This window comes from Phacochoerus africanus, chromosome X, assembly GCF_016906955.1.
Source record: "Phacochoerus africanus isolate WHEZ1 chromosome X, ROS_Pafr_v1, whole genome shotgun sequence".
Lineage (NCBI taxonomy): Eukaryota > Metazoa > Chordata > Mammalia > Artiodactyla > Suidae > Phacochoerus > Phacochoerus africanus.
The window spans coordinates 31,301,036-31,324,999 of record NC_062560.1 but is presented as its reverse complement, the minus strand read 5'-3'; the positions used below and the strand labels follow the sequence as shown (position 1 = coordinate 31,324,999).

General features: G+C 34.6%; 1 protein-coding gene across 6 annotated transcripts in view; it reads left to right on the top strand.

Annotated features, from left to right (window-relative positions):
- Nucleotides 1-23,964, top strand: part of DMD (dystrophin) — a 2,144,556-nt gene that overhangs the window by 161,101 nt on the left and 1,959,491 nt on the right. For all 6 annotated transcript variants that reach the window (XM_047764837.1, XM_047764839.1, XM_047764840.1 and 3 more), the window contains exon 2: nucleotides 20,644-20,705. In XM_047764837.1, the coding sequence (XP_047620793.1) occupies nucleotides 20,644-20,705 (62 nt within the window). The remainder of the gene's footprint in view (nucleotides 1-20,643; nucleotides 20,706-23,964) is intronic.

Below are 23,964 nucleotides of genomic sequence, written 5' to 3'. Positions count from 1 at the left end.
AATAATATTTGTTGAGGACCTCTTATCTGTGAATCACCTACTGGGAAATGTGCGGATTGAAAGTTGGCAAAACACACTGTCCCTTGTCTCTCAAAACTTTTTAGTTGAGGGAAGACATAGAGGAATAGATGTCACAGAGGTTAACATCATCAATCCTTTATCTCTGTAAATAAAATTTTATTTATCTCTGTAAATAAAATTTTAGTGAGCTAATATATAATCAGGAACTAATTCTGAACTATTTGGTAATTCAGTTTAGGTCACAAAAGATGGTTCAAAAGAATTTGGGATATTCAAAAATCCATTCATGAAACCTAATTTGTGAGGTCAAAGCCAAGATTTGGCACATTTTCCAAAGTAATATTCCAAGGGGTAGAAGCTGATCTCCTGGCTTTTTGAAGTGTGTGTGTGTGTGTGTGTGTGTGTGTGTGTGTGTGTGTGTGTGTGTTGTGCATTGGGGTGGAGGGAGGCCTAGGAGGGACAAAAAGATGACAAAAGGTGTTTGGTTTTGCCCGATAACCCTTTCACAAGGAGAGAGTGACCAGGAAATTCTAACTAAATTTCACTTATGAAGGTGAAACATGTATATCGTATATTATATATTGTACAACTGTACAGGACCCTAAGGGTTCTTCCTAGAACAGGCTCACCTTCCATATCCTCTACCTCAGCTCCTCTTAAAGTGCCTAGATAACAGTATCTGATACACATTTCCTGAGTTGTTTTACAAATGTGAGACCCCCACCCCCAAAATCAAATGGAACTACTTACTTAATGCCCAGGAGCACACAGCCCCCAGGCCTCTTGGAGCCTAAGGATTGATGATGTTAACCTCTGTGACACCACTCTGTGGCCTCACCATCAGCCAGTCAGAAAATTGCACACTAGCTGATTACTTACCCTATGACCCCCCCCCCCGCCCCCTCAGCTGACTTTTAAAAGTGCTTTACAATTTTGATTTAGAGAATTTGGGCTTCTTTTGGACCATGAGCCACCTGTCTGCTTGCTTGGCCCTGCAGTAAGCCTTTCTCTGCTCCAAACGCCAACATTTAGGTTTGTTTTGCCTCACTGTCCATGGGGAACAAGAACTTGAGCTAACAATTTCTCTTTAAAGTAAGTTAGGTAGCTCACAGTTTTGTAAATGGTGGAGGTCTTTTAAAAATGTTTTTTAACCGAAACACTTTCAACAACTTAGAAGTGAAAAGGATCCCCAAGGTCTAGAGGTGTAGCTCAAAATAGCCTTAGGAAGGCCAAAATGTTTTCTTAGTTTGGTAATTTACCACAAAATTCGGGAAAACATTTCTTCTTCTTTTTTTTAATCCTCCTATTTAAATTTGCATATCTATAGTCACATCATTCATATTCTGTTACATCCCTTCAGTGACGCTCACACCAAAATTTGAACTCCTCAAGGCAGATAGTTTGAAACATCTAACCCAGATCTAAGTAAGGAACCAAGGTAACAACAATGGCCTATGGGGAGTGAAATGTCTAGCCATGCTATGGTCCAGACCAAAGAAACAAAGATAAGCACTGTCAGGGAGGGAAAGTTTTCCTCTCCCTTCTGGGTTCTTCTGGCTGGCCTAATAATTTCAAGTCAGATCAACAGGAGAAAAAAACACATTTAATTACATACATGTGTATGCAGGCTCCATAAGAATGGCCCAAAGGACAATCAAGCAGTTGAAGCTTATATGCTGTTCTGAGGTAAGACTAAGGAGTGCTGGTTTGGGACTTCAAAGGGGAGGATTGCAGTTCACATGGAGGTGGAAAAGCAAATGTTTGGTAAACAAAGGTTTGCCTACCCTGCAGAGACTATGAAACACAGAGGGGAATTTTAACAGACTTTGCCAGGTTCTTCTCTGTCTACCACACTTAGCTCATATTACAGTATGTTAGTTATGGTGATAGAACATACCCTCTATCTAAATTCTTTTAGGCAATTGAAGGCAGGTCAAAGCTTCTTCCTGAGTCACTGGGGCCTTGATTGTTTTCAGCTCCAAATAATCTGAATGACAAAGTGGTACATTTGAGGGTGGCAGTTCACTCCCCTTCAGCACAAAGGATCAAAAATGCTAGATAGGAGAAAGTGAAAGTAGGAACATGTTAGTTTTCTTTCTTATTGAGTTTATAATAAAGGTACTTATTTCCATTCTTATTAGTTGCAGGGGAACTTTTAACATTCTCTGCACTGACAAAAACTTCTTTCTTAATCCTTTTCATCTCCTCATAATGATGCATATGAGGTTGTTGGAGGCTTGCATTAATGCAAAGTGATGAGCTGCAACCTAAAATTAACCAAGAAAATAAAGAAAGTTAAAATTTCATGCATACATTTGTATTTGTTATCTGGGAAAAACCATTGGACTGCTGAAATATGAAGTTTCAAATACCCTCTTTATTATGTTGGAATGTAAAATCAGGAGTTCCCGTCGTGGCGCAGTGGTTAACGAATCCCGACTAGGAACCATGAGGTTGCGGGTTCGGTCCCTGCCCTCGCTCAGTGGGTTAACGATCTGGCGTTGCGTGAGCTATGGTGTAGGTTGCAGACGCGGCTTGGATCCCGCGTTGCTGTGGCTCTGGCGTAGGCCAGCAGCTATGGCTCCGATTCGACCCCTAGCCTGGGAACCTCCATATGCCGCAGGAGCGGCCCAAGAAATGGCAAAAAAACAAACAAACAAAAAAAATTTCATGCATACATTTGTATTTGTTATCTGGGAACATTGGACTGCTGAAATATGAAGTTTCAAATACCCTCTTTATTATGTTGGAATGTAAAATCAAATGGAGGATTTGTAGTTTTTTAACAATAGAAACACTAATCAAAATAATAAGATATTCTCATATTTTAAACTTTTTTTTTTTTTTCTTTTTAGGGCCACACCCACGGCATACGGAGGTTCCCAGGCTAGGGGTTGAATCAAAGCTACAGCTGCAGGCCCACACCACAGCCACAGCAACACCAGATCCGAACTGTGACTGCGAACTACACTACAGCTCACAGCAACATCGGATCCTTAACCCACTGAGCGAGGCCAGGGATTGAACCCACAACCTCATGGTTCCTAGTTGGATTTGTTTCTGCCGCACCACAATGGGAACTCCATATTGTGAACTTTAAGTGTCCTTGGCACTTTGCCCTTTAATTTTTGTTGTCTAGCAGAGTCAAAGGGAGACTTTCTTGAAGCACACGTATCTTGATTAGTGCCATTTCATCAGGCATGTCATTTTGCAAATTTAGTGACTTTATGAATGTGTTTATTTCATTGATGATACTCAATCAAGATGGTTTCTGCAATTAGTAGATTGTATAAAACAAAACCAGTAAAAGGAAATCACTTCTGGTTGTGGTACACCAGCTTCCTTTTCTGTTTTGGAATACCTGTGCTCCTTCTCTTTTTATTCTTTGCTACAGTTCCCATTACAGACACAATCAGGATTGTTTAAGTCTGAGCAAGTAACTCAGCAAGGCTTACAACTTCTTCCTCACTAATGATATTTTTTCTTATTAAGTTTGGGTTTAATGAAACTAAACAGAAAGTTCTGGTTGGGTTCTTTGGTCACCCCATCTGTGTTTGTGAATTCTTATAATTGGCCTGAATTGAAATTTCTTATTATCACTGATAGTAACCCAGAAACAATCTCAATTTATGTTTAAATGGCCCTATGCAGACAAGGATATCTGAACAAACCAAAACAGCCTCATACATTTATGACAGATATATAACCAATTAAAGGCTAGAAGTGACATGAGGTTTTGGTTTGTTTTTTTCCTGTATAATTTCGGGTAGAGGTTTTTTTTTTTTTTTTTTTTTTTTTCCCTTGAGTTTGTGAATAGAGCATCACAACTTTACAAGAAAGAGAGCATCTTAGTTGAATGTGAGACAAAAATTATGTGAAATGAAACTGATTTTGCTGTACATCAGCAAACTATTAGTTGAGTGTTGTATTAATTAGGACACTTGATTACAAGTCACAAACAACAAATTTGAACTAGCTGTATCAAGTGTGGAATTGATTCTTAAAAGATAAATTTATTCTAAGGATTAAAAGGTTTCTTAAGGAAGGTAAGAAGAGATTGCAGTTGTGTCCCAAGAAACTGCTGGAAGCAGGCAATCAAATGCTTTCGGGATTCTCAGTCACATCTCCTTCTCTCCTATACCATCTCTTTTATTGTAGCCTGGCTTCCACTGTTCCTCATAGGACAGAACATGATTGTGAACATTCCATTGTTTTTACATCCCATAGTCAAAGCATACAGAGAGCCTGATTCAACTCTAAGTCACAAGCTTAAATTCTTGAGATAGGAGTTCCCATCATGGCTCAGCAGTTAACAAACCTGTCTAGTATCCATGAGGGCGCGAGTTCAAACCCTGGCCTCGCTTACTGGGTTAAGGATCTGGTGTTGCCATGAGCTGTGGTGTAGGTTGTCGACGTGGGTCAGATCTGATGTTAGTGTGGCTGTGGTGTAGGCTCGCAGCTGTAGCTCCGATTCAACTCCTAGCCTGGGAACCTCCATATGCTGTGGGTGCAGCGCTAAAAAGACAAAAAGACAATACATACATAAATAAATAAATTCTTGAGATATCTTTCAATATATATACAGAAATTCATAAGTACATGTAGACATAAACATATGTCTGTGAATTCAGTTTATATTTAAGACTTTCAGTGTAGGCTATGCTATAGCATTGTAGATGTTCTTATCTGTTACTGGAAGGAATATGATTTTATACAATGTTTTTAAGTAATTTGAAACTATGTACCAAGAATTATAGAAATGATTATTCACCTAGATCCAGTAACCAGCTTTTTGAGAATCTTTGCTAAAGTAAGAAGACCACATCTGGATAGAGGATTTTTCCATATAGATATTGGGGTTTCCCAATGTTGTAAAACACAATTTAAAGAGCTAACTGTATTATATGGCCCCATGAAAATTACCATTCTGCCTTTTTGGAAAACTTGAAAAATGATTTCATAGATCTTGCTATTAAAATAATGTTGTAATTAAGATACTGTATGGATAAATCCTCTATCCAGATGTGGTCTTGTTACCTTAGCAAAGCTCTATGATTGAAGTTTTGATATGTTTCTTTTGCATTTTTCCTGAGTATTGTAAGTGCATTGAACAAAAAATTGAATAGGTTAATGGCTCTTAGAGCTTTTAATACCTTTTTTTCTCTAGTTTCTAAAATTTGGATAATGAATGTAAATTTAGTTTATGAATTAATTGAACTTAATATTGTATTAGACATCAGGATCAATAATGCCTGTCCCTTCCACAATCCTTTCTTGCCCCTACTTCTTTATTCAAATTTATCTTAAAATAGCATATTCTTATTTTTTTTTACTTTGACTCCTCAGTTAAGTTACTCAGACAATGAAAACACTTTGTTCAGATGACTTTTCATCTTTGAAAACATTTTTTGATCTTGAAATTTTATCTCCTAATCTATGAATACTTGTCCACATTTAGTATTTAACATACACCTTTTCTCTTTTCATATTACTTTACCAGTCAATACCATTCTTCTTTTAGCCATTATTGTTTTTTTCTATTGCTCTCTGATGAGAGTTTGTCATTTTCAGACAGCTTTGTACTGTGCTTTGAAAGTACTGGTTTCCAAGCTGTGAATCCACTGTATCTATGCTGTGAAGAGTGATTTGTTTCTTATATGTCATGGTGCCTTTTTATATGCTGCGAGGATGATCATTCAAATGATTCCCTTATTGACATGGGCTGCTTTAACTAAAGAAAAGTATGCGTTAAGGATATATAGAAAATTAAGGCATAAATGTCTGAAACAGTCAGTTAACAGACAAATCTTACTGAGTCTCAATTATCGTACTGCATATGTCAATACTTAACATCACAAGGTATCACAAAAGAAGCTGTGCTCTTCTCAGGAAGGACTTTGCAATGAAATGGATTGTAACAAAACTGTATATATGCCTACTTAGGCATAAGAAATTATTTTAAAAAACTGTCTAAACCTAAATGACTGAAGAGTAATATCTAAGGAAATACGGAGAAAGCCTACAATTTCTTAGGCTAGTTAAGTGGAATAGCTGAACTCTATGTAACTATGCTTTTCAACCCAGTAACTATATGCAGTTCCATAAAAAAGAATATTCTATTAGAGAAAAAGAGCAGGACATTACTTAAATAAAAAATGGGGAAAAAAAAAACCCACAGTCTGAGGAACAATAATACAAGTTGACCTATTACTACCAATGCTTGTGCTCTTGAAAAAAGTAAAGCATGGATCATTAACAGACGTAAGAACCAGAAAACTGTCTTTATGTTTCATCCAACATTTTTCAAACCATAGAGCCCTCTGGGACTTCACTGAAGAGTAAAGACTCTCATTTGTAGACACTCATAAAATTTTGCTTACAATTTTAAGGATTTACCCCATAGTCATTTTAAAAGCTTTTGTTTCTCAGAATAAGAACAAAATTGATTATTTATTTTGGTCCAGACACTTTCTGTGCTCTTTAAAGGTAAAGTCTCTTTTAATCCTCATAAAAACACTGTGAGATAGCTATTATTTTTATAGCTGTTTCACAGATGAGGAAACTAAAGAGAGCCCTTATATAAATAAATCAAGGAAATCCAGCTAGTAGTAGCAAGACTGGACTTTGAATCTAGGCTGTATGACTCAAGCATATGTGTGCTGAATAAAGATGCTATGTTGCCTCCTGAAAACAACATTAGCTTAAAGAATCAGATAATTGAAATTTAGATCTAAAGAAATACATAACGATTATCTTTTCTAAATTCCTATTTTTTTAAGTTGAGAAAATTGAGTTCCAGGTAACTACATGATTAGCTAAAGTCAACGGAGCTAGTTAGTGTTAGAGCCAGGGGCTCAAGTGGAAACATTCACCTAAGCTCATCACAATGCAGCATCAGCATTAGTTGTTATCATTATTTACGAGCAAGGAAACTGAGCTGCACTGTTAGGAAGTAACAGAGCTACATTCAAGCAGAGATAGTCTGGTTCAAAACTAAAATCACTATGTTATTATAATCCAAGAATGTCATTCCTTTATAATCTGCTTGGTAAATACTTAGCATAATGAAAGTAATCATAAAATTAGGAAATTATGATGTAATGAATTTACAAACTTTGGATATTTTGGAGGTTCTACTTTACAATCTGATGTTCTGTAATCAGAAAATAATGTTTGCAGTTTGCTGTAATTCTTACAAATGTAAATATGAGAATAGAAAAATCACACATACACACACAAAACTATTCAAAGTTCATATATTGGCCATAGGGAAAAACCATTTGCTAACGGACCTAAGAAAGTCTTTTGAAATGACCAGAATTTAGTATTTGTAAAAATGAGATGAAGAAAATTAAAGAGAAGACTCTTTTGACTCAAAAACTCCTTCAAAACCTCAAACTTGTATATTGTTTGTTAAATATTACCCTTTGTAAGAATCTAACCTTTTACTGCAATTTCTAAATCTTTTATAATTTTAAGTTATATTTTCCTCTACAAGTTTGGCGCATTTGTACCTAAGTGCAAAGAATGGCATTAGTTTGGGAACTTGTTACAACTACTAAATTTACATGCTAACCTAAACCCACATCTATTTAAATTATTAAAGTCAAGACATAAATCAAACTTGTCCATTGTTGTGCAGTAAAGGAAGTATTCTCAGGGTAGTTCTGTCACAGATCTTAGAAAAGAAATACATTTTTTAATCTGATGGTGTAATGAACTTGAAAAAAGAAGAGAAATTTTCATTAGAAATCTTGGAAGAAGCTGTCAGTAACCACTTGTCATCAGGATTAGCAACTGCAGGCTGAATAAAAATTGATTGTGGGACTCTGTACTCTGCCACTTGGATCACCTATTAGCATTGGCACCTGATTAAATTTCAGAACTATTTCTTCCTTTGATTAGCTCCCAGGACTTCTTTTGTATTATCAGTGATAATTTTCTGAAATCTCTCCTAAAAGACAGACTCTAACGCTCTCTTAACTGACTACAAAATTTCCCGTTTATGCTAGAAAAATCATTGGCCTTTACTCTATTTATACTTTTTGGCTTGATCTTTTGCAAACACTGGCTTAATACTTCCATATTTGGTAAAGAGGGAGCGAATGATTACTCCTTATTTCTGTTTTAAGTGCTTTCTATATTTGGCACAAGGTATAAATGAGCAGTCTCCTAGTGACTTTTGCTGTTACAGTAACTCATTCAATTTCCTTAGGACATTCTCTCCCCTGAAATCTTCTTCTAGATTGATTTTAGTCTATGCTAACACTTGGCCATGTATAAGAAAAACATACTTGCTTTAATACTTAAATTATGAGAGGTATGGTAAAGAGAAAGACCAAGAGAAAAAAGACAATATATTCTAAATAGAACACTTTTAGAAAAATGTTAATACATGATTTAAAACTCAAACATCAATTTATATTAAATTTAAATTTAAACAGTTGAATTTGAATCTATTTGAAATGAGCATGCTATATACAGTCTGCTACTGTGTATTTTATTCTATAAGACACATTTGCTATTTATTGCTTTGTAAAAGAAAATCTAGGAGTTCTCTGGTGGCACAGCGGGTTAAGGACCTAGCGTTGTCACAGCTGTAGTGCAGGTTGAATCTCTGGCCCTGGAACTTCCATGTGCTGTGACCATGGCCAAAAATAATTAAATCTCTGTGACTTATAATTACAAATATTTATTTCTTATTCCCAGGTCTGCTTCAAACTTTGTATTGTATTCAGGTCAGCTTCATGTATGTATCTCTTCTTTTGAGAACATATTGTACTTGAGGCATGATCTTCCACTGGCAAAGGAAAAAAAGCCAAGAGGAATGAACATACATCATGGTTCTTAAGTCCCTAACTCAGAACCGATAAACTGTCATATCTGCCCATGTTTCATTAGTCAAGACATATCACATGACAAACCCCACATCAGTGAGGTGGAAAATATAATCTACCTAGAGTGATTCATGGCAAGTAGGGAAAGGGAAAAATGAATCACGAACAAATAATGCAGTCTACCTACCTGCTCACAAACTTTTAATGCAATTAAATATATAGTTAGGAATAATCATTTTACTGACTCTTAATTTATACTGAGTCTTTGCCTAAGCCCACACTTAATGCTTTACAGGATACCTCATTGAAACAAAAGTAAGAGTATGTTAACTGTGGTTATTTAATTTTGACAAACTAGAAAACTGGGACTTCGTGTTGCTTAAGAGATGCCTAAGGCTAAGCTGGTACATAATCAAGTAACTTAAATCCAATACCCATATGGGTTAGTTTGAATTACTCAAAAAGCTGACCCAAACAAGTACTAGTGCAACTTATTCATTTGGGAAATGATCCCCAGTAGCATAATGGGAGATAGGGAAAGTGAGTCAGGGAAGGTAAGACGTGCGATAGAGATGTTACTGTGGGGCATTCTAAATTGAATGTCCTTTGTAACCCCTGAAGAGCCTGAGAGAACATAACCAACAGTTGCTCCACTAGGGTTTTATCTGTAGATTTCTGTCCCTTATTTACGAGGATTGCACCTAGAGGAATTAAATCTCTGTCACTTCTGAGCTGCCCTGCAGATGAATTTACCAAATTTTCCTAGAATTGGAAAAGGCCCTACTGCAAAGATGCAGAGAGGTGTGAATCTTTGAGGTGGGGAATCTTCAGCATCCACAGAATCTGTTCAGAGTTATAGGTAAACTCAGAGTTGGGCCAGGAAAATAAAGCATGAGACGTTAGCTATATCTATTATACAATTTTCTTAACCATTGCTCTATAATGCAAGTTTATCAGATGTATCTAGTGATTTAAATATGCCTTTTTAATGCATGCAAAAAAGGACTCTGTGTTTGAGCCTTTGTCTGTTTATAAAGTATCTCATTGACACAAACATTTGGAAATGGTTGTTGTGTACATTTGGCTGATTGCTTTCTGTTTATTTGAAATGAACTATTTTACAATCCATTATGATAGGTAAACACATACCACAGAGTAATGTCTTTTTTAATTTTTTAGTAGATAAATTGAGTAGTTTAAAACTGACTATATCATGGTATGAAAGCTGGTATCTAGTTAGTTAGTTAGTGGTTCCGTCACAATATCCAAGTATTGGAGTTCCCGTTGTAGCTCAGTGGAAATGATTCTGACTAGTATCCATGAGGACACAGGTTCGATCCCTGGCCTTGCTCAGTGGGTTAAGGATCCAGTATTGCCATGAGCTGTAGTTTAGGTCACAGACATGGCTTGGATCTGGCATTGCTGTGGCATAGGCCAGCAGCTGTGGTTCTGATTCGACCCCTAGCCTGGAAACCTCCATATGCTGCTGGTGTGGCCCTAAAAGCAAAAAAAAAAAAAAAAAAAAAAAAAAAAGTTAAAAAAAATCCAAGTATTGAATTTCACCTCCAAATTACATAAAAAACCTTGATCTATTTTGTTTTTTCTCTGCCGTAATTAGTCCATGACTACTATTTTTAACAAAAATAAGTTGATCTTTTTCATGACACACTACTAAAGCATATTTCAAGTCTGCATACTAATTAAATGTAACTTATTTTTACCCATAAAAAGTCAACACCCACATATTCATGTTCAAATTAGATGAGATATTTGAAATCACTTTGTAAATTATAATGCACCACAGAAATATTCATTTGTCCCATTATTGCTAAATACATTTCATTCTTCTGGTCATGAGAAGGTATAATTTATACAAATATAATTTCATATTCTTTATCTTTCAAATCAAGAAGACTCTAATTGCTGCACATTTATAAATACTATAAAAATCTTCCTAATTGTTAACATGACTCCCACCTAGAGATTGTGTCTATTTTACAAGATAATACAATTTATACAAATGGCCCACAGGAAATAGTGGTATAACCAGGAAAAAAATATATAGATTTTCTCTATTTTTCTTTAAGTTTTCATTATTAATATATATCATAACTCTGTCACATTTAGTCTTTACAGTTCTGTACCAAGATACAGATGGATTTAATGAGACACAGACAGGTTAAGTAATTTGCCTAAATTATATAGCTAGTAAGAAGTAAAGGATTTGAAACCAGGCTATTTGATGCCGTGTTTAATCACTGACATACTGGAGCTGAGACATATTCTTGGTGTCAGAATGGAATTAGAAGGGAACAAGAATAAACCATTTGCACTACTTATCACATGGTACTCTGTTTTCTAACTCATGCCACCTACTACATTTTTGTGTACTCCTGCAGTTATGATTTTCTCTTCCATTTGAATGTGATACTTCTCCCTCATTGTTATTAGGCTCTGTTCATGGTAATTTCTCTAACTATCATCAAAATATTTCTATAATTCTTACATTGTGTTTTCAATTTAAATAGTGTTATTGGTTATTTTTATGAATATGCAACTGTGTGATTATGTAAGGTTCTGGCCATAACTCCAATTTGCTAATATGGTATAAATTCTATAATTAAGTGCCAGGGGATGGGAGGGAACTTTTATGCAATATGAGCTGTGCAAATTATCTTGGTCTATCAACTCCCTAGCGTAAAAAGCAGTTGACCTACATGAAAAGAGAAGTAACATTTGCAGGGGAGGTAAAGGGTCAGACAGGTCATCCATAGCATCTTATATTGTGTTAGAAGCCATAATAGTCAAGATGAGGTAAAGAGCATTTTAATCATATGTTAGAATGTAATTCACCTAGAAAAATCAAAGCAGATTTTTTTCAATAAATATTCTCTATTTTATTTTTCATTCCATGTAGTAATGAAAATAAATACTTCAGTCTAAAGACCAAATTTGGGGAGGAGATATTGAAAAGTGGTTTTATACCTGGTGGAGGCTTAATAGATATTTGTGGAAATGAAGTAATGATTAAGACAGAAAGTTTATAAGTAACAGAGCAGTTTAGGCAGTGTGGCAAAGTAGAGGGAAAAAACATTGGCCTGGGACTCAGTAGATATGGGATTTAATTGTGGTATTGATTAATCATTTGATTTATTCAGCTTATTCTTATTAAGTACCTACTTCTGCTTAAAGACACCATATTGGACTCCAGGAGTTACAAAGATAAAATGGTACTCCCATCTAAAGGTGGACACATATACTTTATAGAAAACACACACACGCACACACACACTCACATGACCATATACTAATGATTCAGTTTGAAAAATCCTTAAGCATTTGTATATATTGGAAGAATTAATTGTTGACTCCTCCCAAGGACATAGGAGTTATTATGAAAATCTTCACATTTGAAATTGATCTTAAGAGTGAGAAATCTGGAATTCCTGACATGGCTCAGTGGTTAACAAATCTGACTAGGAGCCATGGGGTTGTGGGTTTGATCCCTAGCTTTGCTCAGTGGGTTAAGGATCCAGCGTTGCGGTGAGCTGTGGTGTAGGTCGCAGATACGGCTCAGATCCCACGTTGCTATGGCTCTGGCGTAGGCCGGTGGCTATAGCTCCGATTAGACCCCTAGCCTGAAAACCTCTATATGCCCCAGGTGCAGCCCTAGAAAAGACAAAAAGACAAAAAGACAAAAAGACAAAAAAAAAAGAGTGAGAATTCTCAGGTTACATTCCAGGGACTGCACGAACAAGGAACTATAGTGAGAAAGTGTGTATCTTATTCATGGAGACATTTGGCTTGTGTGGCTAGAGTAGACTTGGTAGGTATATGTGCAGAGGGATAAGGAGTATGTGTGAGTGCCAACAGGCGTAACAGATATTAAGCTTAGAAAAGCATTTGGAATCAAATTGTGAAGTCCCTTATATCTGGCTTATAACCTCAGGGCAAGCATTTTTCAAACTCGCATAATAACTCAAGAGTTACTTATTTTGTTACTAGATGGATGATGAGGCCATTAATTGGCAGGAGAAGTAGGATATGCGAATTTATTTAGGAAGATGAATGATATTGTTAAGATACCTGCAGGACATCTAGGTGGAAGTATAAACTAGAGTCATCTATGTCAGTGTGAAGATCAGGCTGTTAATCAAAATGAAAAATACAGATTTAGGTATCATCAGTATCAATATGTAGTGTTTGCATTTACCTCTGTTCAGTCCCACTGCAAGTCTCCAATATAGGCCATCATCTCTTCTCACATAGATTTTTTTGCTCTCCTTGTTTCTAGTGACTTCTTTCAATATATTCTCCATACTGTGAAATTCATTTCAAAAACACAAACCTGTATTGTCATTCTCCTACTCAAAATTCTGGTTTCCTTTCTAACTACCTTCTGGCTAAAGTTTAAGGCTCTTTATAATTAAGCTGATGATTATTTCTCTCTCTCTCTCTTTTAGAAATATCTCTGCCACTTTTTTCCTCCTTTTCTCTAGTTCCATGAAAGGACCATGCTCTGTCTCTCACATACTGATAGTTGCACTTGCTCTTTTTATTGTCTGGAGTTCTTTTCCTCCTTGTCTGCTTCTATACCCTTTATTAATTTTCAAAACTCAGTTGAGATGTCACTTCATCAAGGAAGCACTGGGTTTTTCAAGTTAGTTTCCTTCCTGTGGGCTTATGACAATGCCCTATATTTACTCTGTTGGGAAACCAATCTGTGTATCTACTGTCTATTTTTTTTAGCATTAGTTTCTCTCACTGTGCTATAAGGACAAAAGGGTAGGAACTTTATCTTTCACATAGTTGAATTTCTACCACCTAGTAGGTGTCAGTATGTATTTATCACTTGAATTAATAGTCTTAAAAAGGAAAAGTGATGTAATAGTTCCTTATTAATGCTATATAACCACAAATTTAGTGGCTTAAAATAACACAAATTTATATTATAATAGTTCTTTGGGTCAGAATTTTGAAATGGGCCTCATTAGGCTAAAATTAAGGGCCAGCAGAGCTGCATGCCTTGTAGAAGCTCTCAGAGAGAATCTGTCTCTTTGTCTTTTACATTTTCTAGAGGTTGTCTACATTCTTTGACTCATGGCCACTTTTCTCCCTCTTCAAAACGGGCAACATCTCTCTGGTTCACACTCTTGGGCCTTTTCCTTGTCCTTTTAAGGACACTTGTGATTACACTGGGCCCACCCATATAACCCAGGATAATTTCCCTATCACAAGTGAGCTGATGAGGACATATGATTCCATTTTCAGTCTAGGCCATGAACATACCCTATCTCATCTGATTCCACCAGCAACCATAATTCTCTACAAAGAGTTTGAAAATAATTTAAATTTAACCTATATTAAAACAAATAAGTTTAAACAAAACTTACATCTTCAGGGGATTAGGATGTGGACACTTTTGGAGGACCATTATTCTCTCTACCACAAGTTAATGGAATTAATATCTGTAGAGAAGAAAAATGAGATGTCTGAAAAGTAAATTTGATCTTCATTAACTGAAAAACACCTTTATTGAGCTGTAGTATGTAATACTCTCAATGCTTAGTGCTGGGAAGACAGGTATAACCCAGATAGTCACTGTCTCGGAAGTGAGAAAGAATATAGGTAATATTATTAAGAAAAATTTTATACGATGATGAGCAGTGAAAGCTACATTATAATGACTGTCCAGTAAGTGGGAAATAAGGAAACCTCTTTGACACTGTTTTTCTCTTCTTTGTGCAGTAATTTAATTATTTTAGACCTCCTCATTATAAAATGACCATGAATGTCACTTTTGGCCCTAGTGTTCTATAATCCTATGATCAAAAGCTATTACTCAGATTTAATGGAAAGCATTTTTCATGCCATTTTCCATTCTACTCTCCTCCACTTTGCATTGTCATTTTGTAGCATTAATAACTTGGTAAATCCATTTTCTAAATATGTTCTGAGTTTCAGGCCTGCCTTCATAATGTTCCATGGTATCACATAACCTTATCTAATGTTTACCATTAATCTTCCATATTTCTCATTTCCTTTTTTTCTCATTTTCGTTGAAAGCAGAGAATGGACTGACTCTAAAAGCTCTTCCATATTACATACTAGTCTTCTCTTAAAGGTGAAATAAACTCATATCCCTTTGTATTTCTTCTATATGTATATTTCTAAACTGTTACCTATTTCCCTCTCCTTCTAAACTTATTTTTTCCTGAGTAACTTAAGTGATGAGAATCTTCAGTTAACATATTGACTAGCACCCAAGGAAATAACATTTTAAAAAATGTTTTTTCTGGCACAGATTGTGATTAACTGCTCTGTGTAATGAGGATAATTCTTGGTTTTCTGATAACTGAGTGTTTTTTTTTTTTTTCTCTTAAATGCTTTTATCCATGTTGCCTTATGTGGTAGCACATAAAGGGCCATATCATGGAGACTTCCCATGATCTTACTTCCAACTCCCTTGGTAATTTCATCCCATGCTGCCCCCTTCTTCATATTTTAGAGTGCAAGAAAATTGAATGTATGTAATGAAAAGAATGCTCTTTTGATTTCTTATCTCCCAGGCTTTGCCCTTGCTATCTTCTTGGGAAGATGCATCTTTCTCTTTGCACTTTTTCTTTTCTTATTTTTGCTCATCCTTCTATATTCAACCTATCCATCACCTTCCAGAAAATGTTTTCTGTAACATCCATGTGGCTATATATCCCTTTCTTTGTGTTCCTGCAGTACCCTTTGAATATATGTATATCTAATTATACAAAATGTTTAGTATTTACCCACAATATGTCTATTTTATACTATGCTGTGAACTTTGCTAAAGATAAGCCTTCTTAGTAATTGGAGCAGTGATCAGCATATATGAAGCATTCTATAAATAATTATTCTACAAATTATTGTATAAATAAAAGATTTCATTACATCTTGCTAACAGCTCTATGAGTTAAAATGCTCCTAATGTCATCATTCCACAGAAAAAGAGACTGAGGCCTGGCAATTTTAAGGCCATCATTCTAATAAGTCCTGCTATGTATTCTGAGGCCAATTCCCTTGATTCCATGTCCTCTCAGTTTACCCAATATAATTTTTGTGCAGCAACTCATGCTTGTGAATCATTAATATCACAATTTATTTATCCCACTCTTATAGGGGTTTGAGGATCTCAGGAATATAAAAGTTCATAACAGGGCCAAAGTTCTTTGCACTAATCTTAGAAAATATGAGGGCCAGATTTATTGAATGAAAAAAAAATGACTTTGTTAGAAAGGGTTAATGGATTCTGTGATGAAGTACAATTTTTATGAAAGGCAGAAAGCTAATTTTATATGAGCTTTCCCCATAGAGAGAATAAAAGAAAATGCTGGTCACTTTTTGCAATTTATGAAGTAGTAGTTCTTCACTCTTTGATATCTTCAGGGAACAGTTTTCAACTAAATTTTCCTGAGAGAGATTTTTCTTCCTTGCCTCTCACATTATTATACCCAGGCATATTTTTATTAGTAAAAGAAAACCAGTCATAAATAAACCCTAGAGAAAATGAAATACAATATGTGTTTCTTGAAATGACTAAACAGAGGTATGTAGATAATCACTTCCTCATAAATAGATTTCACTTTTTTATTTTCTCATTATTGATGATTTCATACTAATATCTCTTACTAAGACTGTGTGTCTACAACAACATGTATTAAGATGTTGAAATAGTCTATAAGCTCTATAACAATGTATGTATATATACTTTTATATTTCAACTTTGGAGTAATAATGAATATAGAGCTGATCATGCTTAAAATGATCAATTTGTAATATGAGAGGTAACAATAGAAATAGATTTGAAATTATAAAAGTATAAAATTTTAGCATAGTAAAAATGAAATAAAAATTGAAAAAAATATAGGATAACTTGGGAACATATATTCTTTCACAGGCTAAGGCTAAGTAGCTTAATTTATAGTAGTGATTCTTGAGTTGGACTTCATGGTAATAGGAATCTTCTGCAGGGAGGTCAGGGAAACCCATGAAACTGTATGTAAATATGTCTGTTTTTGTGTAAAAAAGGATCATTATTTTAATCAGGTAATCAAATGATTCATGACTTGAAATGTTGAAAAATTACTAGTTTATGACCTCATTCCAATTAATTTTAAAATATCAGTGCTCAATAGATAAATGAACAGAAGATATAAACAAGTATTTCTGCAAAAGCAGAAACATACAGAATACATAAATGTATAAATTTTGTTCTACCTTATTAGTAATCAGATTCAAATTAAAACAAGCAGCAACTATCTCCTAATATCTAATAAAACAGCATTTGTTCTAAAACATAAGCTGAAAATCTCCTCTTAACAGCATAACCTCTTTCTGGTACCACTAAAAATTGGTATGAGCTTTGGGAAGGCAATATGATAATATTTAGTAAAAGCCATAAAAGTTTCTATAATGTTGACCTAGTAATTTCTTCTATTACATGGCAGAAGCTGAAAAAGAATGCATGAAGATGTTAATTATGATGGAATCTCTAATAGAAAACAAAAGTAAAGTATAGCCCATGTTTATGATACAATTACTGAAAAAAAGGCAGAATATTATTGTGGCTCTGTAAAATACATGTTCATGGGGAGTGTAATCTGTAGACACAAAATGGTGCTTTTTTGTATGTTAAAATATTTTCATCAGGAGTTCCATTGTTGCTCAGTGGGTTAAGAACCTGACATGGTCTCTGTGAGGATGTAGGTTCCATCCCTGGCCTTGCTTAGTGGGTTAAGGATCCAGCATTGCCACAAGCTGTGGCTCGGCTTGCAGATGCAGCTTTCTCCCGCGTTGCTGTGGCTGTGGTGTAGGCCTGCAGCTACATCTCCAATTCAACCCCTGGTCTGGGAACTTCCATAAAGTTGCAGCCATAAAAAGGAAAAAAAATATTTTCATCATATTGTCATCAAAAATATTATCAAATATGAGCATTCTTATATAATGTTAAAAATAATCCAGCATCATAAAGAAGGTTCATTTTTCACTTCTGGATAAATCCATGAAGACATGCAGGTTGTGCACTATAAAGTTCTAAGATATTATTTACATAGGTTACAATGTACATGGAACCCCCTGCGTTATTCAAAATAGAGGCTCTAAATTTATAGCTATTTTGTATTTGTTTTAATATGTTTACCTTTTGTGAGTCTGATTACCTTATAGGAGTCCGTATAATCTATGTAAACTGGTCACTGTGAAAAAACATGGACTTTGATTCAAATAAATCTATACCAAGTTCATCTCTGTCACTTATCAGCTTTATTCCTCGTATTTATTTTTAACATATTTATTTTTTATTTATTTTTAATGTATAATGTATTTTGTATTTATTTTTCATGTATAAAATGGTAAATTACATAGGGGTTGATCAAGATGGTGTATGTAAAACAGCTTTATGAACAAAAAGGTAATAATAAATGTTATAATAATAAAATGAATATTATTAATATTTGTCATGTTAAAGAATATAAGTGTTACCACACCAAAATAAAACTTTAGCAGATAATTCCTTGAAGGCATGTTTTTTCTTGTATTAAAAGCAGAAAAGGTAGGAGAGAATAGTTAGTGAAGATGTTTATATGATGAAGCTCACATTCAGTGCTGTTTACACAGTAGATACATAATATTTTGCACATAATGTCAAGGTTTCCCTTCTGCCTTCAAGGCCTATCTAAAAATCATTCTTTGTACATATAATTGAAAACAATAAAAACATTGCTTTACTACCCACTTTCATTTAAAAGCATCTGGAACAAATCTCTTCAAAATGTCCTCCTATTCAGCTTTTGGTAAAGATAGTTGGGTATGTTTTAAAAAACCTCCAAATGGATGAGTTCAAATGGCTCATTTACTCTCCCATGTCTGACAGATAGGCTGTGTATGCCCATGTAGGAAAAAATAAGTGGAATTGCAAATTAACTTATTAACTTTTAGGCTATATGTGTATGTCATTGGGAAATAGATGTACAGACTTGTCTTCCTGTACAGCAAATCAGTGAAAATGGTTAAATTTTGACCATCTAAAGTGTATTGTTTATTTTATATTATTATTATAAGAAAGGTAGTATTAAATTCATTGAAGTAATATTCAAAAGAGGCTAGATTAGGTTTGAAAACTATTACTATCTCTTTTTTTTTTGTCTTTTGTTGTTGTTGTTATTTCTTGGGCCGCTCCCGCGCCGCTGGCCTACACCAGAGCCACAGCAAGGCGGGATCCGAGCCGCGTCTGCAACCTACACCATAGCTCACGGCAACGCCGGATCGCCACCCCACTGAACAAGGGCAGGGACCGAACCCGCAACCTCATGGTTCCCAGCCGGATTCGTTAACCACTGCGCCACGACGGGAACTCCCTATTACTATCTCTTTTTATTTATTCACACGTGTCAGCAAAGACTTCCTTGTTATACCTACCATGTAGCTTTTACCAGATGGGTTAATGCTGATGTTGACTGTACATAGTAATTTGTGGGAGTAACACAAATAAGAGGAAGTATTCTGTGATGCTAAATAACATTTTTTCATTTAAGAAAATAGTTTTATGTTATTATTTACCCACTGTTATCTCTTATGTTACTTAGAGTATCTACTTATGGATTAATAATGTGCTTTAAACAGATATTTATTCTTAATACATAGATATATTTGTCATAGGAAAAGTCATTCTTTACTGTATGTCATCTGTTTTCAGAAGCGATGGAGATTTACTACTGAAAAATAATATGAGAGAAAATAAGGTTATTTTATCAGGGCATTTCAGTGAGGGTTCTTTTGACACATGTAAATAAAATATGAAATCTCTCAATTTTAAATCTCTCTTACATGCACTCATTTATTGAACACTGAATAATATAATTGTATTTACGGTAATTTAAAGATAGGCTTTGGCATCAAAAAAGCATTTTAATAAATTAAGATTGATGATTTTCCTGTTCATTTGGCTTAGTACTAACTTCCAGCTTTGGAAAAAAGATAATTTTTAGAAGCATGAATTCTGCAAAGCTGTTTCTTAATAATTTCCACCCTAATCTCTTGCTGTAAGAAGTCCTTGGGGATTTTTCCTTTGAGTATTTGTATATAATCCATGAAGAGTATCATTTGCATTTTGATTTGAAATTTCCAGACTTTTAGATGAAAAGAAGTACTAGAAATTTTGGAATTTTAAGATCCCCCCTCCTCTAAAGCACTCACATATTTATCAAATATTTTCTGAGCTCTTAATTTGCACAGACAATATGCTCAGTTCTGGGATGCACAGATAACTAAGTCATGCTCCTGATCATCAGGAGACCTCTCTCATGGTGGGATGAGGCTACGCCAGGGGCCTATGTTAGAGTATATAGATATTACAAAGGAAGGACCCGTTATTTCCTCCTGGATTGGTGATGGGGGCCAGAGGAAATGCTCAGGAATAGTTTTTTTAGAAGAGATAACAGACAACACTTTCTTTTGATTATAGTGGAGTTTCTACTAGGGGAATAAATAATATTTCATTTGTTCTTATGAGACTACTTTTTTTGTAATGCTTTTATACAGCATTAGAATGAGTTTGGACTTGATCATTTCAAATATTTTTAAGATTTCAGTTTGGATCCTTAATACCAATATCACTCATATTTGATTTATTTATCAATGAATTTACTATTAAATATGACACTAATGTATAAATGAAGTTATTTTGCTTGTAAAGTCTGAATGATACTCAAAGTTGCTTCTTAACTCCTTATCACTCTTTTTTTTTACATTGTAGATGAAAGAGAAGATGTTCAAAAGAAAACATTCACAAAATGGATAAATGCACAATTTTCTAAGGTAAGGATATTTTGTTACTCCTCTTTTAATATGGAATATACGTTGCTGAATTTTCAAACTGAATTATGCCTCTATGTGATTTAACATGTGACTTAAAAATCCTTACTGTTTTTCTCGTAATTTTTTATTTTACCTGAACAAATCTGGGACTATTATGTTGACTTTTAATTAAGGAAGAAGCAACAGAATACATAGTAAAGAGAAATTTTTTAATTTGATGAAATATATCTTTGGTTCTTCTTGATAATGTGATTTTCTTGAACAACATCGGTCATCAGGGGATTTTAACAGCAGTTTTTCATCAAGTAGCTAATATATGTCATATACTAGAAGAGGATATGAGGAATTTTTTATTGTTCTGAAAATGATTGTTTTTTGGTCCTTCTTGACCTTTACACAGTTCAAGAAAAACTGACAGGCTATTTGGCCCCTATCCCTTGAAGCATGTGTCAAGTAATTTAAGATGATAAGTTTATCCTCTTTTTCTGAAGCCATCAGTCCATCCTCTCAAAATTTATTTTGTAAATACAGGTCATAATCAATAGCACAATTCTAGACAATTTTTTAAATAAACAGTGTAAGATATTCTTTCTTTGAAAACTAGTATTAACAATAGTGCAATATTAGAAGATTTGTGTAGATTTCAATGTTAGAAAGACTTGATTAATAATTCCCGATTTGGGCAAATCAGTCAAACACTTTGTAAGTCACTTTCCTCATGCTTCTATCGTGTGTGTGTGTGCGTGTGTGTGTGTACAATAAATCCAGATAATAGGAACATAAAGCTAATAAAATGTGGACCATTTATACAAGGTTTTAATAGTGGCAAAATGGTGATAATGGTTACTTTTGCATGTTATTGCAATGATTAAAGAAGATACTACATGTGAAATTATCTGGCACAATGCCTGACACTCTTAATACATATGAATTACTCTCTTTATGGGGTCTTCTTCAATTTGTAAAAGTTTTGGTAATGGATCCAAAACAATCCACTGGGAGACTCAGTCTCAAAAGTGTTACCTTTACTGCTACAAAATGTTTTACGGTATCATCCATTCTTTGTGGTATTTGACCACAGAGTTTTGCCAGGTACTCTTTAGTACATTGGCAAGAAGAAATTAACTGAATTTTAGCTAATCAAATTTCATTTGTGTTTACTTACTGAATTAGTTAATAAATCACTATTACAGAATTTTAAATGATAAACTTAGGAATTAAAAATATGTTTTAAAAATAGGTGGGATATGAATAATTTTTTAAAACCCAATAAATTATAAAAGCACAAACAAGGAGTTCTCTTGTGGCACAGTGGGTTAAGATACAGTGTTGTCACTGAAGAGGCTCAGGTTGCTGCTGTGGTGCGGGTTTGACCCCTGGCCTGAGGACTTCCACATGCCATGGGCATAGCTAAAAAAAAAAAAAAAAAAAAATAGAAGCAGTTCCAGTCATAGCTCAGCAGAAACCAATTTGACTAGGATCCATGAGGAAACAGGTTTGATCCCTGGCCTTGTTCAGTGGGTTAAGGATCAGGTGTTGCCTGGTGTAGGTCAAAGCCACAGCTTGGATCTGGCATTGCTGTGGCTGTGGTGTAAGCTGGCAGCTGCAGCTCCAATTTGACCCCTAGCCCATGAACCTCCATATTTGTGGGTGTGGCCCTAAAAAGACAGAGGAAAAAAAAAAAGAAAAGAAAAGAAAAAAGAAAGAAGAAAAAAAGAAACCACAAATGAAGAATAAATGAAAAATGAAAAATAAACTGAGAAATATTTAGGATAGGAATGCATAATTCTCAGAATATTTGTAAGATGGATGTATATAGTTTAATTGCTGTATCTAGTGGCCTCATTAAAATTTTCTCAGTTTCATAACTTCGTAGCAGACAATAGATGTCTTTCAAATAAATATACCAACAAATCAAAAATGAGATTTTTAAAGTAATAATGTAACTAATACACTGAACAGTCGAATTAAACCAATGAGTTATTTTAATGTTATGTAAACATGATAAACTCTGTGAATTCTCATTCCCATAAATTGAAATAGATCATCATTCTCTATACACTGACATTTCCTGGTATTGTTTACCACAATTCACGTGCTAATATACAAACCATGGTTTGATATCCTATCTTGTATGAATACGTTGTGGGCACTGTCTTAGAGCAATTTTCACCCAACCTAATGAGCACCCATATTTTAAAAGCTGCAGAATAATCACATCCATGAATGCATTTCTGTTTTTTTGCAAGTTTCCCTTCTCCCCCAAATCCCAAATTCAGTTCCCATTTTTTTTTTTTTTTTTGCTTTTTAGGGCCTCACTGGCAGCATATAGAAGTTCCCAGGCTATGGGCTGAATTGGAGCTGCAGCCACCGGCCACAGTAATGCAGGATCCAAGTTGTGTCTGATACCTACACCACAGTTCTCGGCAGTGCTGGATCTTGAACCCACTGAGTAAGGCTAAGTATTGAAGCTGCATCTTCATGGACACTAGTCGGGTTCATTACCACTGAGCCACAATGGAAAATCCTAATTCCCACTTATTTCATTTATTTTATAAGTGTTCTCCCTAAACCTGTTCTAATTGGATCAAGAGAGTCAATTCTTTCAAATACAGAAGTTTAATATTTGGGCATTTCCTGGGTATCAGGAATATAAATCAATATTTATAAAGGTAGAAGAAAATATTTAGAGATAAAATTTTTATGTGTGTGTTGATTTTTCATTTAGAGACATGAAAAATGTTTTCCATGTTACGTGATTTTTTTTCTGGTTAAGATTTGAGGTAAATGACTAAATTTTATCTAGACACTTGAAGATAATGAGAAGAGATAGCTAATGGATTTAGGTAAAGCCACTTGGTGATATCAAAACATAAACGTAACTGTGAGATATGTCATTTGACATATATTTATTGCGTCACTACTAGAATTGCACAGAAGTCTAAGCCAATAGGAGGCACAAAATTATTCTAAGGCAGGAATGTGTGTTTTCTTTATAACCCTATTGGTCATTACTAGTGTACTAAATAAATATAATAAATCCATTTTGATCAGTAGTAGAGAAAACTAAATATATGCTACGTTTAAGATAATGAGAAAATGCTGAATGGAAAAGAATATGTTGAGAAAGCCTTAAAAAAGAAAAAGCAATGAAGAATTTTCATCTATGTGGTAAATTGGACAGAGAAACTCATAACAACAACAGTGCAAGTAAATATGATGAAATAAAGGGTTTATTGATGAGGCATACATACACACA